The 16,268-nt window shown below is 48.2% G+C and overlaps 1 protein-coding gene across 1 annotated transcript in view; it reads right to left on the reverse strand.

The window, feature by feature from the left end:
• BCAR3 (BCAR3 adaptor protein, NSP family member) overlaps positions 1-16,268 on the reverse strand; it is a 135,534-nt gene that overhangs the window by 10,021 nt on the left and 109,245 nt on the right. Inside the window, exons 4-8 of the mRNA XM_007936063.2 lie at positions 15,440-15,882; positions 11,413-11,516; positions 9,525-10,177; positions 5,061-5,176; positions 829-1,000 (exon numbers count right to left, since the gene is read on the reverse strand). Of these exons, the coding sequence (XP_007934254.1) occupies positions 829-1,000; positions 5,061-5,176; positions 9,525-10,177; positions 11,413-11,516; positions 15,440-15,882 (1,488 nt within the window). The remainder of the gene's footprint in view (positions 1-828; positions 1,001-5,060; positions 5,177-9,524; positions 10,178-11,412; positions 11,517-15,439; positions 15,883-16,268) is intronic.

The following is a 16,268-nucleotide window of genomic DNA, read 5'->3' on the forward strand; positions in this document are numbered from 1 at the left end:
AAAAAAAAAAAAAAAAACAAGAAAACCTGCAATATCTGGGGAAAGAAAAATAAGAGAAAAAAGGTAGAGAAGGAGAATAATGAAGGAAAAAAATGGGAAAAATGCAGAGAGAAAAACAAGGAATGGGGTTAACCACAAGAAAAAAAGAAGAAGAAAAAAAAAATTTTTCCAACCAGGAACAGGGAAAAGGAAAAAGCTCAAAACGAGGACCTGGGAGGGGAAGAATAAAGAAAAATGGGCTCAAAAATAAAGAATAAAAAGGACAAAAGTATTAATAATGGTAGTAGTTTTAAAACAGACAAAAGCAAGAAAACTATAAACCAGAAAAAAAAAAAGAAAAAAGAAATTGTGCGAGGGCAGGGCACCCAGACTCCATCCAAGCACGCAGAGTGGGATGGAGTTCCTGCAGGCCCAGAAAGTGGGTGGGAGTGGGGGATGGCTGAACCTCCATTCACCAAGTGGGTGTGGGGTATAAGAGTAACAAGGGGAATGTCATACCTTTTCAGTCGTCCAGTGGTTATTAAGTGGTATTGTTTTACTGATTTCCTCTGAAAAGATTATTTAAGAATTTAATTAGAAGCTTTGGCTCTACCATAACTCACAACTCTAGGTTTCAATATGTCAACTACCTTCTGCTTTTAGAAACAGCCAGAATATTTAGGACACTGCTCTTAGCTGCCTCCTAATCAAAGCATTCATTAAGATTCAATTTACCTCTTGAGATGGACTAAAATAGTTTGTGATTTGATAAGCATGGGCTTGCAAACCTCTTTGCAGAACAGTAACTGCACAGGCCCGTGGGGCTGTATAAAGCAGGTGGTCATGTACCTGTGGCATTTCCAAGGCTTTCATGATGGCTGAGAAAGAATAGAGGTCCCCCATGGAGTCTTTCAGTTCCACTGCCACCTGGATGATCCTATTGAGAGTGGCTGCTCGGTCCTCCAAAGTGCCTGTGCAGCCCAGAATGTCCACTGCAATGCCGATCGCCATCGTGTTGTGTCTGAGAGGGAGGAGATCAAGGGTCAGGCCCAGGGCCAACAGGACTTAGAAAAAACTAAACCCAAGGCCAAACTGACGAGGAAAAGGGCTGTCTTTGCATTTTATGCTGCTATCATCCTGAAATGTGCTGGCAGGTCAGATACTGTGGATGGCTGGTCTCAAAAGAGAGACCATCCCCCACCAGGCTGGCTGCAGTAGGACCTCAGAGAGAGTGCTGTTCAGAGTCAAATGTATCTGGGCCAAGTTCAGGCCTAGACTTGGAGACAAAAGGAGGACCATCCTATGGTGAAACTGTTCAGAGTGCAAATGGCTCCTTGCACCCAACACCATGGGTGGTCCAAGGAGACAGCAGGTCCCCCAACACACACACACACTTGGAATCCCTTCTGGATGGGCCCGGGCCAATCCACTGAGCCCCCTGGACTTGGGGAGTTAAGGGGCAGGAAAAAAGAGATGCCTATTCCAGGAAGATGACGTGTATGAGAACAAAGGAAGGAAAGAAAAGCTGAGGATGGGGTGACTGCACCCTGGTCAAGAGGCCAGAAAGTGAATAGAGATGCCCACAAAGACTGAATAGCCAACAGGCCAGCATGTGCCTGTATGGCCCGACCCTAATAAAATCTGAGTCTCCTTTCCAACACTCCTCCTTTTTCTCATACTGAACCACTCGGGTCAACATCACAGACCTAGGACAGGAAGCAGAGCAAGCTTTTCTCTGCATGACAACAGGACTAATATTAATGGGGTCGGAGAACAGCCTCCTTTGTTGGCGGCTGACTGTGCAGACCACCCCCCCCCCTTTCCTTCCCACTGTAAATTAGGCTTGGGGAATTTACTGCATTGGGCCAGGATCATCTCAGTTAAATTTCTCCCAGGCTGTGGTGCAAGTGTTAGAGGTGAAGCCCCGGTTCACAGCTATGGTTACTAAGATACAACAAGTCTTTGAAACTCTGTGGCTACATTGCCATGAAAGCTCAAGCTAAGGATGTTCTCCACAGCCACGCTTCTCTCTGTGCCAAGGTGTGTTGCTTGCATGCACATGCTCTCTCCTTGAGGAAAGTGGGGCAGTGATCCAACTAGTGCCCAGCATTACTAGTTTGTTGTGTAAGTAATGAGCATTATCGTGAGTGGTCTCTGAGCACATATGTATGTATGTGTGTATGCACAGTACTTACTAGCAGCGTGACCTTAGGTTGTTACCTAACTGCCCCACTTCTCAAGTTTCTTCATTTGTAAAATGGGAACGAGGGTGGTTGTGGGTGTGTCAAAGCATTTACTAGGTGCACTGGCAGGCACCTCATACATCGTAGTTATCACTAACCAAACCAAAACCAAACTCATTGCCGTCAAGTCGGATCCGACTCATAGAGACCCCTCCTTGGGTTTCCGAGTCAGTATCTCTACGAAAGTAGATTGCCCAGCCTTCCTTCCGAGGAGTGGCTGGTGGGCTTGAACCACCAGCCTTCTGGTTAGTAGTCAAATGACTTAGGCACTATGCCACCAGAGCTCCCATAGTTGTCACTATCAATATGCGTATCTCTCCTTTTCTTGCTTCATTTTGCCTGTTGGTTTTCTTACACCTGTCTTTTGCTTTTCTTGCTTTGTCTTTTTCAATTATAATACAGGAACAATGTGTGTGTGTTTTTGCCTAACATATATTTTTACCTGTTTTATTTACTGGAGAGTTTTATCACCTGTTTTCAAAATGCTAATATTGAGCGAAACATTTTAGATGTCTTTTTTATCCAAAAGGGAACTACTTATGTTGCATTCAGTGGATTCATTCATTATTCAGTGTCTTTTCCTATGTTTTAGCAGTCCTTAATAAAATACAAGTTCTTGACTCCTTCTTTAAAACCTAGTGTTATGTCAGTGGTTAATCGAGTAATTCTATCCATTCATTCAATCCAGTGTTTGCCAAAACATTCTGTGGGATAGCAAGCCTTTGGCATGAGCTCACTCCAGGGTCCACACATAGGAGGCACGCCAATGCTAGTGGATGTTTCCAGCTCATTGTGCTTGGAACAGTGGCTAGTTAAAAGATAAAGGTGGTTTGATTCTTCAATACAAGAAGCTGGTGTCCATTTGATACTTATGGACCCTATCACCTTGAACTTTATTTAGTAGGCACATTGTAACCAATAAAACCATCTGTGTGCTCCAGCAGGTAGATCATACAAGCCAACCATGGGTGGGAAACAAGCAGCAATCAGGTGAAGGAAGAAACAGCTATTGATAGGGGTGAAAATCAGAGGATAGCCAAGAGAGAAGCCCCAAACCTTTGGCTTGGGCTCAGGAGACACACTCTAGCACACCTAGTGATGCTGATAAACTAAGGTTTGGATTCATTAGGCCTGGACATAGGGAGTTTTCAGGCTGAAGGCTATCACATGAAGAATGAGGAAGTATGGTGGCATGGCTCATCTCTGTGGAAACAGTGACCACTCGGCCCAGACACCAACAGGGGAAATTACTGGAGCTGAGCAGCCAGGTCCCTGGGGCATACAGAGGAATGGGGTGCCTGAAGAGAATCCAGAAAAGCCTGATGAGGAAGAGGAGGAAAATTCAGAAATAGGACCTCCCATAATTCCCTGAAGACATTAAGTAACACATGCACCTGAACAGGAGTTCTGAGGTGGTGACGTGCTGGCCTGCTAACCAAGGCTGGCCACTGGAACCCACCCAGAGGCTCCTTGGAAGAAAGGCCTGGAGATGTGCTTCCAAAAGATCACAGCCTTAAAAACCCGAGGGAGCAATTCTACTCTACACACATGGGTCGCCAGGAATGGTAACTGAGTCAGTGGCAAGCACCAGCTAACTGGGGCCTGAATGACAGTCAGCACAGATGCTTCTTAACCTCCCTCAGCCCAGGAATCTTCAATTCAGCACGCTGGGTGTTTTCTGTGGGATGTGTCTGGAGTTTTAAAGCCAGCAACGGTGGCTTTGGGGTCATTTAGCAAAAGCTGCTTCATCACTAAGTAACCTCAAAAGCAGCTATACCACACATACGTGCGCGCACACACACGCGTACACATACCCCGTGCTATCTGAAGCGCCATGGTTTAGAGGCTGATGTCCTATGGCTGAGACATCCACTAGTCACATGTGGCTATTTAAACAAAGTAGTAAAATAAAAAATTCAGTTCTCAGTCACATTAGCCACATTTCAAGTACTTAGCAGCCACATGTGGCCAGTGGCCAGCATGGTGGCCAGCACAGATAAGACATTTAAGCACTGGATAGTGCTGTCGCCTGGAACACCCTGGAAAGCCATGGGCAATCAGTCAGGGCAGCTTGGGAAAACTGGTGGAAAAAAATGAAAACTTCAGACAACAAGGTTGTCTTGTGCAAATCAACTCATTTTTTGATGTATGGCAAAGGCCAGCTTTTGTAGTACTATTGGACTTTAATAATGGACGCTTCTTTTCTTAAAAACATGCCTCACTGTTCGTGTCTTTCTCATTGCCAACAATCAACTTTCACACTTGGAAAGTGTGAAAGCCAGCATTCTGGCTTGTCATGAGAAGATGGTGGGGACCAGTAAAAGAGCACCCCTCAGGCAAAGCCACCCCTGGCCTCTGACCCTGCCATTTGCCAAACCCTCAAGGAAAACGTTCAGACTCTGCCCTTCCTCAACCTTTCCCACAAACTCCCGCTTAATTCCTAAGGCAATCTTAGACTCCAAAGGGACAAAGGCGCCTCAGCTCAAGAAGGCATAAGAAACGAGTGCCCATCTGTCTGCCAAACTCCCTGCTCCTGCCCCAAACTGGATGGAGTTGTGACCTGTTGGCACAGGCAAATCATGTCTCCATCCAGCCCCTCCCGGAGCAGGGACAGGGGCAGGGACATGTTCTTTATTTATTCCCTGATTTCCTCTGCGGACTGTCTGTACATCTCCAGGAATTCTCTGGCTGAAGCTTCCGGGAAAAGTGATGTGAGTGATGTGCCGGTGGATCCCGGGGCCGGCTGATTCTGTGGCTCCCTCCGCTCTGAAGCCCGCTGCTCTGCTGAGCCTGCCAGGAGCTGAAAGGGACTGGAATGCAGATGACAGGAATGCTCACCTTTCAATTATGTCCAGGCGCAGCTGGTGTCCGAACGGCAAGGTAATGAGTTCCAGCCCTGAGCTCACGCCCATATTCCTCCGCATCTCTTCAGAGACCTCAAGTATCCTAGCAACCTGTCATAAACGAAAGTTCAAATATACTGTTCAGGAAGTGGGCTTGCTGCAAACATTAATTTAGCACGTGAAAAGAAATATACTAAACTGGAACAGTGTGGATTTACTTCTTTCACGTATTTTTATTTTTTAATGTAGTGGCATCTGAAAATATAGTTTTAGATGATACTTGGGGGATTCTGATACACACACACTGGAATATGAAACCCAGGGTTAAAAAGAACTTTTGGGGAGGGGACGCCCCTAAATTAGTTTGCAGACTCTGCCGATTTGGTGTGTCTGCCCAGCCAGAGAACAGTTTAGTTCTGAGGGCTTTTGTCTAACACGGGCTGGATCCTGCTGCGACGTTTTGCTGCCAACAGCAGGGCTCGTGTGTGCAGAGCAGAACGATTCCCTATGGTGGAAAAGCAGAAACGCGTCCAAACTTCCCTCTGCTGTAGGCTTCGCCATTCATGTTCTCACTTAACAGCCATGGCTGGCTGCTATTACCCTTAATTACGCCTCTCCTGGGCTCAGTAAACACACCAGGCGTCTGGAAACTATTAAAAACACGTACATAGCAATTTGAAAGCTCTCTCTCTCTCTCTCTCTCTCACACACACACACACACACACACACTCACGGAAAGGTTTTCCTTAAAGAAAACCTTTGTTTCTCTCCCCATCTTATTATCTCTCACTCTATTCCATTCTAGTTAACTGTAATCACAGTTTATGGGAATCAGGATTAGATGAAAATTTATAATTACAACTGAATCTGTGCATCTCTGAAATGGGGCTAAAGATGCCTCTCAGAGTCCCTGATGTAATAACATAACTAGCTGACATACGGGCCTAACCAACACATGAGGAGCTCTGGTGGCATAGTGGTTAAGGCATTTGACGCCTTACCGAAAGATCAGTGGTTTGAACCCACCAGCCACTCCATGAGAGAAAGATGAGGCAGTCTGCTTCTGTAAAGATTTATAGCCTTGGAAACCCTATGGGGCAGTTTACTTTGTCCTATAGGGTCACTATATGTCAGGATTGACTCGATGGCAGTCAGGGGTTTAACCAATACGTGGAGGACCTGGGACCATTCTTCTCAACCTGGTGGAATTGTCCTCTCAGCTATAATTATCCCTGGTATATGAGCAGTCCAGATGTCTTCATAATGGGTCACATCTGGAAGTTTAGCTGGTATTATTAATTCTGACCCTTAGCTTCTGTGGTTGAGCAAAGGAACCACTGTCAGCCCTAGGGGAACAGGCATGTGGGAATTAGCTATCCAGTGGCAGACCCCAGGACAGGATGTGGAATTCATACTCTGGTCTCAGGTACGCTCTGAGCCTCAGTTTCCCTTTCTCTAACACAGCTGCTAAGTTGACCTTTTTAGGGACTTTGCAAAAGATCAAATGACCTTAAGAACTCCAAAAGCCATTTGAAAACACAAGTTGTGAATCACAGGCCATATGGAAGGGGGGGAGATTCTGGGGGAAGATCCTGGCTCAGCCTTGGGAAAGACATATACACCTTGACCACGGCAAGGCAGCCCAATGCATGTTCCAGCCGCCTGCAGCCACACACACACCTCCCTTGTTTACAAAGCCGCCCTCTGCCAGAGGCTCCAAACCCAGTACCTCTGCGGGGTCTCCTTCAATCAATGCACTCTTCTGTGACAAGACTGGAAGGCTCTTCATTCAATTTTCCTCTGGAAGCACTAGCCAGACATTTCAGGTTCCCTACTCTGAGAGAGGCCTCTACACTGTTCCTTTTTAGATCAGACAACAGTCCCCTGGTCACTTTCCTGGGGCATTACCAGAGCTGACACCTGCTTGCCTCAGGGCTGATCTACAGAACAAGGGGGCTCCAAGCTCACATTGCAGGGTCTGTTTTAGGTCCCCAGGGAAATGCCCAAGACTGTGGGGCTCACAGATCAGGAAGGACTATTCCTACGACATTTACCATGGGCTGGACCCAGCAGGGAAGCATGAGTGCCACACTATGAAGACTTCCAGCCGCCCTCTGCCCACACATCTCAGCCATCCTAGCTCTGGGGCATCTCTGAACTCTGCCCCCCTCCCATCCCACCATCTTGGGGATACTGCAAGGGAAGCCTTGATAAAGGCCTGGCTCCACCCTGGTCATTCTCCTCCCAGCTGCCAAGAGGCCTTCTAGAATTCAGGGAGACAGCCTGGCTCCACTCCAAGTCTCTCCTGCCCTCATTGTGTATTATGGGGCTGTCTCCCTCACTGGACTGTAAAGTGTTTTGAAGGCAGGAACCTACCACCAGCCTAGAAGTTGAGACTTAAAAACACTGACAGAAAGAACTGTCAGCCCTCCCCTACCTCCTGCCTCACTACAGAGTGAACCACCTCCCGTAAACCAATCCCTCCCACCACCCTGGTTTCTAACATGCATGTCGCCTGCTGCCTGGAAGATGCTTTCTGCATCCCTCATCCAGCCGACTCCTATTCTGACTTCAGAGTTCATCTCAGACATGCCATCCTGACTCCTGGGAGAGCTACAACACCCAGGTGCTCTGTGTTTCCAGAGGAGCATCTCCCCCTGGTCTGCGGTCCCGATTCCCATATCACCTCGCACCTCACCCAGAAGCCTCCCCCACCAGGCAAGTGCGCCTCTAGGGCAGAGACCTGGCCAGGTGCTCAGTGGGCTCTCATTCAAGACGTTTACATGCACATACATAAACATCTGGGCCAGGCATGGCGTGGAGGGTTTTACACAGATTATCTCATTCAATCCTCCAACCATTTCAAGGAGCTGGTGTTATTAACCTGGTTTTACAACAAGATGGGGAGAGGAAGACCCATCTTATACTCCTGGTGTAAGCAGGATGCACACTCAGGCAATTCAAACCTTAACCACAGGGCTTGGCTCCTAGCTGTGAGCAAATTCAAGTAGCTAGGAGAATGAACCGTACTCTAGGAGTTGGGTGAGGGATGCCACCCATTTGTAAAAGCACTCACTGGATATCCCAGCCCAGCCCTGGCCCTAGCCAGTCCCTTGGGTGGGGTGTGGGTAGGGCTTGACCCTGTGCCGGGCAGTAGCTCCAGGCACTGTCAAGACCACCCGCTGTCCTGAGGGTCTTTCTGGGCGTCAGCCCTGGGCTCCTTGCATGGTGGAAACAGCACGTGGGGCCCAGATGCTGGGCCTGTTCTCAGCTCTGGCTCCTGGGTGGCCCTGCCTGGTCTGCTGCTGTAGTTGGGCTGAGATATAACTCTTGTTTTATCTTCCTCTTAGAGAAACTGGTTGTTGGCAAAACCCTGAACTCAGGTTCCAGGAAGAGAATAAGGAAATGGTGGTAGACTGGAGAGGGAGGAGGAAGGAAGATTAAACACAGCCCTGCCCTCGGGGGCTGGGGGTGGGCAGAGTCCAGGCTGCTCCTACTCCCAGCTCCGCCTTGATGCCTGGGGTTTTCCCAGGCAGTTGGGAGAGAGGCTGCACCAAGAGGAAAAAATTCCCTGAGCAACAGAGGACCTGTTGTAGGTCCTTCAGTTGAGATCCCTAAATTATACTAAAAGGAGCTCTGGTAGCACAGTGCCAAAGGCATTTGACTGCTAACCAGAAGGTCGATGGTTCAAACCCACCAGCCACTCTGCGGCAGGAAGATGGGGCAATCTACTTCTGTAAAGATTTACTGCCTTGGAAACCCAATGGGGGTTGCTATGAGTTGGAATCAACTCAGTGGCAGTGGATTTGGTTTTTTTGTTTGACTTATACTAGAGATCATTTTGATAAAAATAAATATATAATGAAATTTAAAATAATCAGGGCTCCACTACTCCAGAAAGATTTTCATCTACAAGGTGTCATCCTTTAGACTCAGCTTTACCTATTCTGATGGCCGTGAGACCAGAAAAGAATTTTTAAATAAGCATCAGCTAGGTGCTCTGGTGGCAGAGTAGATAAGACATTTGGCTGCTAACTAGAAGGCCATTGGTTCAAACCCACCAGCTGCTCTGTGGAAGGGAAGATGGGGCAATCTATTACAGCCTCAGAAACCCAATGGGGGTTGCTATGAGTCAGAATTGACTTGATAGCAGTTGAGGTTTGGTTTTTGGTTTGGAGGAGGATTCTACAGCCACTCCTGACACCAGCAGGTGTGTGTGTGTGTGTGTTTGTGTAAAGCAGGTGTGCCTTATGCCCAAGGTGAATTTCCAAGCTTCCTGCTTGGGTGAAGGTTGTCCTGGCCTGTGGTTCCCACCCCTTAAATAAACCTCCACACCCATGCTATCTTCAGATTTTTCCTATGGCAAAGTACTCAAAGGATAAGGCTTTGTGAGGCTCAGACAGATCCCTCTTCCAAACTTTCCAAAGCCAGAGCAAAGCCATGCCCACCATGTATTCACCTTGCAGTCCATCTGCAGCATGTGCTCGGCAATAACCTTGGGGTCACTGCTGGTGAACAGTTCTTTTGCACGTTTCAGCATTGCTGTTTCCAGGGGCTTGTTCTCAGGAGGAAGGAGCTTCGACTCAAAGTCATTGGGCCTAAATGAGGAGACACTCTCCAGGATGGGCTTCACAAACTCGCCCTTGTCCTCCTGTTCCTTGTCCATTTGTGCAGCCAGTGGTTCCCAAGGTCCTGCCCCATCATCATCATCAAGGATTAAGTAGTTGGTGCCAGAGTTCCGGGAACCCAGGGCCCCATTCTGCCTGGCTTTCAGTAGCTCCACAGAGCTGCCCTGGGCACATAAGGGCAGCCTTACTGCCCTGTCACAGCCTGAGACAAAGGCTGGGTTCAGTTCACAGTAGTGGGCCTCTGAGTTGAGCCAAGTGGCTGAAGATGAGGGGGCCTTGAGGAGGGGTGCTTTGCAAGGCTTGGGGGGTGGCTTGGGGCACAGCTGGCTGTCCGAGCCCCTCAGTGCCTCCCCTGCCCTAGCATCCGAGGAGACCCTCCGAACCAGCGCTGGGCTCAGGGTGGGTTCGCTGCCCGTCCTGAACACAGATGAGTTTGGGCATGGGTTTGTGTCCACACTTGGAGTCTGAGGGGGCAGCTTATAGCCTGTGAAAGATAGGAAAGGGGCAGAGAAAGCTCAGCTGTGTAGAGAGCACAAAACACAAAACTAGAGGGACAGACCCACAGCCCTCACTCAGTGTCTTTGGGTTTCCGTTTTCACTCCCAAAAGAAAATACAAAGTATGATTTCCCCACACCCAATCTTGACAGGTTTGAGTGGGTCCCACCCCATTTTTAGGTCAGTTCCAAATCCCAGTGACTGGTGGCAGCTGGGCTGTAACATCATTTTATGATCACAGAATGCTGGTGCAGTCAGAACAGGAAAACACGTACATTGCTTGGAGCACAGTGAATAATCTGATCTTGCTCTAGCAGTGTTTAGCCACATACATAAAGGGCCTTGAGTCATTTTTAAAGCCAGGGCGGATCCCAGCCAACTTTAAAGAGAGAGGAAGAGACAGAGAAGGGAGAAAAAGACATTGAGATAATGCACACAGAAGTTCACAGCAGCAGTTTATGAAAAGGCACTAGGAAAACCATTTTTGTGGCCTGAGGAAGGTCAGTTATAAAAACAATGGAAAAAACTCACTGCCCTTCTAAAGTAAGTGCTTACTAGATGTTCCCTGCACCACACACTCCCTTACTCTGCTACCATGAGAGGAGGATGGAGAAGAAAAGGGGAGAAGGTTTCTCTCTGGCCACCTGCTCTGCCCAAGAAAGAGGTTATGGGGGTAGGCTCATTGGTCATGAGGACCACTAGTCAGCAAATGGGCTTGGAATTGAAAAATCTAGGATCAAATGCTGGCTCAGCCACTGACCATCTGGACGACTCTGGACAAGTTACTTAATCTCCCTGTGCCTCAGTTTCCTCAGCTATGAAAGGGGGGCAACAATACTCACCTTGAAGCCTTATTTTGAGGCCTTGTTAGCATACAGAAAGCATCTAGCTCAGCGCTTCACATCTGGAAACAGCTCTACAAATCCTTCCCCTCCAGACTGCAGGTGTGGAACCATTTTTAAATTAGGTGACTAGAGGGAGCTTTGGGGGCGTAGTGCCAAGGCATCTGATTGCTAACCAGAAGGCTGGAGGTTCAAACCCACTGCCCATTCCTTGGAAGGAAGATTGAGCAATCTACTTCCATAGAGATACCATCTCGGAAACCCAAGGAGCCAGATGCGAATCAACGGCAGTGAGTGACAGGGAGTAGAGAAAGAGTCTGGAGGAAATCAGGGTCACATTGCCGCCCTCCTCCTCCTTCCTGAAAATCCCCAAACACATACCAATTGGCAGGTAGCTTTCTGACTGGTGGGCTTTGAGGTATAAGGCTCTTTTGTCTTGCATGTGATCCAGGCAGGCTGGCTGGCTACCGCTCTTCTCTTTATTTCTGAAGCAAAAGACAAATGGAGCAGAAACATGTCATTAGATCATAAAGCTTTTAGGCAGCGTCATGGAAAGTTAAAAAAAAAATTGCTCAGAATGAGAGTGCTACAGCATACTGTAACAGTAAAGGAATGTCTGCTGGAGGAGGAAATGACTGACGAGGCGATTAATAACAGGATTGTGCCATCGGCCCCATCCCCGATTCCCCATGACCAATCCCTATACGACTCAAGGTACCTCCCCTGACCTTTCCGTGTTGCGGAACAGAGTAGGGTAAAAGTTTCACCATACTCTCAGGGAAATCTGATGAACTGGAATGTGTGCTTTTAACAGAGCCTAAAATTACTAACAGACCCAAGAGGAATGGCTGGTTTAACTAACATGCGTTTCCCACAATAGCTTCATGGTGTCATAATCGCCTTGCTCAGCAAGGAAACTGCGGGGCAATTTCCGTTTCACTGCAAATCTCAGCATCACCCAAATAAGCTACAGGATCACCCCGGGACTCTGACATATCCACACTCCAGGCTGCACTTGGGGAACTCACCGTCAGCACCTTCCTGCAGAGTTGGGAAAAGGAAAGCGCTAACGCGCTCACTAAGCAGCAACTGAGGGCAGCCTCTCAGAGAAAAAGTGAACTGTAACTTTGGACATACTCGCTACTGTTCCTTCTGTCCCCTTCCGATTCGAATTGGGAATTTCTCTGATTAGCACCCAGCAGCACAATCTCCCTTTTGCTAGAAGATAAAGCACTGCTGCACTGGTGAAGTTATAAAGAAATTTAATTGGCCCTCCCACAAGCTTAAAACATTCTTGTGTTACAGAAATAGGCAAGTTGTCTCCTACCTTTGCAAGCACGATAGGAAAAAAAAAAGACAAACCGAAAGAACCCAGACTCCAAGCAACAGAGAAATTCCAATAACCTCTCAGAGATAAGGCAGGACAGAGGGCAAATTCCAAATAGAAATGGCTTCTGAGAGGTGATATTTAAGCAATGATCAGTGCAGGCGGTCAGACTCTACGGACCCAGAAGCACCGGCCTGGAATGCAACCTGACCCAGCGCGCACACCTGGGCCCGGGCGGCCCCCAGCAACCAACCAATCAGCGGGCCCAACGTCAAGGCGGCGGAGGAGCGGTGCCCGAAGGCCAAGGGCTGACCTTGGGGAGCCACCCGAGGGCATCGGGACAGCAGGCCATCCGGGCCAATGTTCTCGTGGAGCCCACCCTTCACCCCCCCATGCTGGGACATTTTGGGGCTGCCTGCCAGTGCACAACAACAACAACAACAACAGCCAGTGCTAAGTGGTTTCAAGGCCTGGGAGGCTCTGCTTTCCAAAGCGCCACCAGAAACGTGGTTCTGGTAGGACAGTCTCCAGTACTTCCTCGGTTTTTCATTCCTTATCTTAAAAACAAAACAAAAAAGGACTTGGAGGCCATCCCCCTCAGCACAAGAACCAGCTGTAGTTCTGCTGAATATGCTCTGGCTCTGAAATTCATTTCCTTAGCTCCCTGTTTCAAGGCCTGAGCCACCAACCTCCACTCCCAAAAGAAACAGAAGAAAAGGTTTCCCTTTTATATTTTTAAGTCCAATATATCTCTAATCCAATCTTAGTACCATGAAAGGGAGAATTTCTAAATATCAATTCTTGCTTTCCTCTCTGCAACTGTCCCGAGTCACCCTCCAGATAATAAATAATAATTATTATTATTAACATTTACCTAGCACTACAGAGTCCCTGCGTGGGTGCCTTGGAAGAAAGGGCTGGTGGTCTACTTTTGAAAAATCAGCCACTGAAAACCCTGTAGAGTGCACTTCCACCCTCACACACAGGGTGGTAGAACTCACTATGTCCTGCCACTGTTCTAGGCCTTTGCCGTAACTTCATTTAACCCCACAAGTCCCATCTTTCCAGATAAAGAGCCTGAGGTACAGAGAAGTTAAGTCATTTGCCCTCATTCAAACAGCTGGACGGTCAGTGGTAGAGCCAGAATTTGAGCCCACGTAGGCTGGGTCCACAGCAGATGCTGACCAAAACGTACCAGAGCCTCCCAGGTAGCACACAGAGCCACAATTCATGCGACTCACAGAGTTCTGTACTTTGCTTCTGAATTTTTGCCGTCTAGAAACTACAGTTCATGACATTTCTTCTGGTCCAAAATGAAAACCAGGGACTAGAATTAAACATGTTGGTTTAAGTGTGTAAGCCTGAAAGCTAGGGAGCCAGAGAAGGGGATATAGGGTCCTACCAAACCAGAACCAAACCCATCACCATCGACTCTATTTTGACTCATGGCGACCCCATGTTACAGAATAGAACAGCACCATAAAGTTTACTTGGCTGTAATGTTTCCAGAAGCAGGTCTCCAGGTCTGTCTTCTGTGGCACTGCTGGGTAGGTTTCAACCACCAGTCTTTAGGTGAGCAGTGGACACAAAGGCTTTATACCACCCAGGGACCTCTAAATAATTACCAAACAGTTGATTCCGACTCACGATGACCCATCTATGTCAGAGCAGAACTGTGCTCTGTAGCAATTTCAGTGGCTGATTTTTCAAAAGTAGATCACCAGGCTTTTCTTCAGAAGTGCCTCTGGGTGGCCTCAAACTGTCAACCTTTCAATTAGCAGCCATATGTGTTAACTACTTGTACTGCCTAGGGACTCCTCATGAAAGATACCACACCAAACCAAATACTGCCATCAAGTCAACAGTGACTCATAGTGACCCCCATTGGGTTTCCAAAGCTGTAAATCTTTATGGAAGCACATTGCCTCATCTTTCTTCTGTGGAGTGGGTGGTGCATTTGAACCACCAACCTTTTGGTTTGGTGAACTTCACAAAGTTCATACTGCTTCTGTCATGCTCTCTACATCTTTTATCTTAGAAATACCATCTCTTCTCATGGCTCAACCATTCCATGTAGACCAAGCCCAAATCTAAGTCTTCAGTCCTAACCCCCTCCTGATCCCCAAAACTGTTTGCTGCACACTGCTTCTCAGCAAGCCCACAGTCAAATCTCAGATGAAACCACTTGTTTTTTCTCAGGTCCACCCTCTCCTGGTTGTCCCTGTGGTCTCCGATTCCCTCTTTCCTAACGGTCCCACGTGCAGAAGAGTCCTGGGAGGCCCTGTTTCCAGTATCTGATGGCCTTCCTTCCTCCCCCTCTCCCAGCCTGGGTCCCTGTGATTCATCATCCGGCTTCCCTGCCCCCCTATCTCATCTCACCCCTCCTGCACAATGCTGTTCAATTCTCAGGTTACCATGCTCCCTAAGTCAAGTTTCTGCAGCTGCCTCAGACCCCTAAGCCTGCCATCAAGGCTTCTATGCTCAGGCTAGGGTAACTGTGTCCTCTCACTCTCTTATATCAATTCATTCACTCCAAATTCCTCTGCCCTTTTCTGTCTCGCCCCTATGCTCATGCTGTGTTCCCTGCCTGGAACACCCTCCTCTTTGCAGCTTCTATCCAAATTCTCCCTAGCCCTCAGACCAGCTCAACTCTCTCCTCCTTCACGTCTCCCTGGTCATCTAGCCTTCCTCCTTCTCAGCTCCAAAAGCCAAATCAAACCCACTGCCATCAAGTCAACTTCAACTCATAACCCCCATTGGGTTTCTGAGGCCAGCAGTAGATTGCCCTGTCTTCCTTCTGTGGAGTGACTGGTGGGTTTGAACGCCAGCCTTCCGGTTAGTGGTCAAATGTCTTATGCACTGTGTCACCAGAGCTCCTTTCCTCAGCTCCTGCACCATTTATTTTGTGCACAAATCAACTAGGAACTAATTGAGTATTGCCTTGTGACAGAATTAAACACTTCCCATTTTTATCAACATCTTTTATTGTTTTCCTGTTCTCAAGTGAGCACTTCATCTGCCAGTCTAAACTGGGACATCTCCACAAGGCCCCTCACAGACCCAACACCACGGCTGACCCACCTGAGGAGGTTTCCCCTGGGCAAGCTCTGCTCTTGGGCCTGCACACTGCTCATGGTGAGGCTCAGCCTCTTGGTCACCTCTGGACGTCCCTCGGTGAGGGTGCCCTCATGGGCCCGGCCCGGGGAGGTGCCGTAACGCTCCTCAAGGCACCGCAGGGGCACCGTTCTGTTGATGGGCTGGAAGATGATGGCTCCACTCTGCTGGGAGATGGGCCGGCGGTTGCCCACATAGCAGCGCACCAGGCCGGGGATGGAGTCGAAGCTTTCCATCTCAAACTGGTACTGCACACGGCTGTAGGCCTCGCTGAGCCGCAGCACTGTCTGGATGATCTTGAAGTGCTGCGCAAGGTTCTTCCACTGGCAGGTCAGGACAAAGTTTCCTGGGCTGGACAGAGAGTCACGAACCAGGAAGTCACCATCTCGCTGCACAAGGTTTTCTGAGACCTTTGGGGCAGAACAGTGAGCTATGAGTGGGAAAGACAAGCTTATAATCCATTTACAAAATTGTCTTGCTACACACTTTTTTAGGCCAACACAAGGCAGTACTTTCATGCTCTTCTTCTTCAACTGGCTCTTGGATTTTCCAAATGTAAAATTCTTAGAAGATCCAATCATTCACTCAAGAATATTTACTGACCACCTACTATGTGCCAGGCACTCTTTTAGGTACTGGGGATACAAGGGCCACGGAGCTTCTGTTTCTAGTGGAGAGCTTCCATTTCAATGAGAACAAATAAGCAAAATGTAGGGAATGCCAGATGTTGTAGAGGTGAAGGTCAGAGTAAGTTGGGAAGGAGATAGGAAATGCTTGGGAGGAGGTTGGGACTGTC

The sequence above is a fragment of the Orycteropus afer genome, unplaced genomic scaffold (assembly GCF_000298275.1).
Source record: "Orycteropus afer afer isolate SDZICR_OR568_19922 unplaced genomic scaffold, OryAfe1.0 scaffold00033, whole genome shotgun sequence".
Classification (NCBI taxonomy): Eukaryota; Metazoa; Chordata; class Mammalia; order Tubulidentata; family Orycteropodidae; genus Orycteropus; species Orycteropus afer.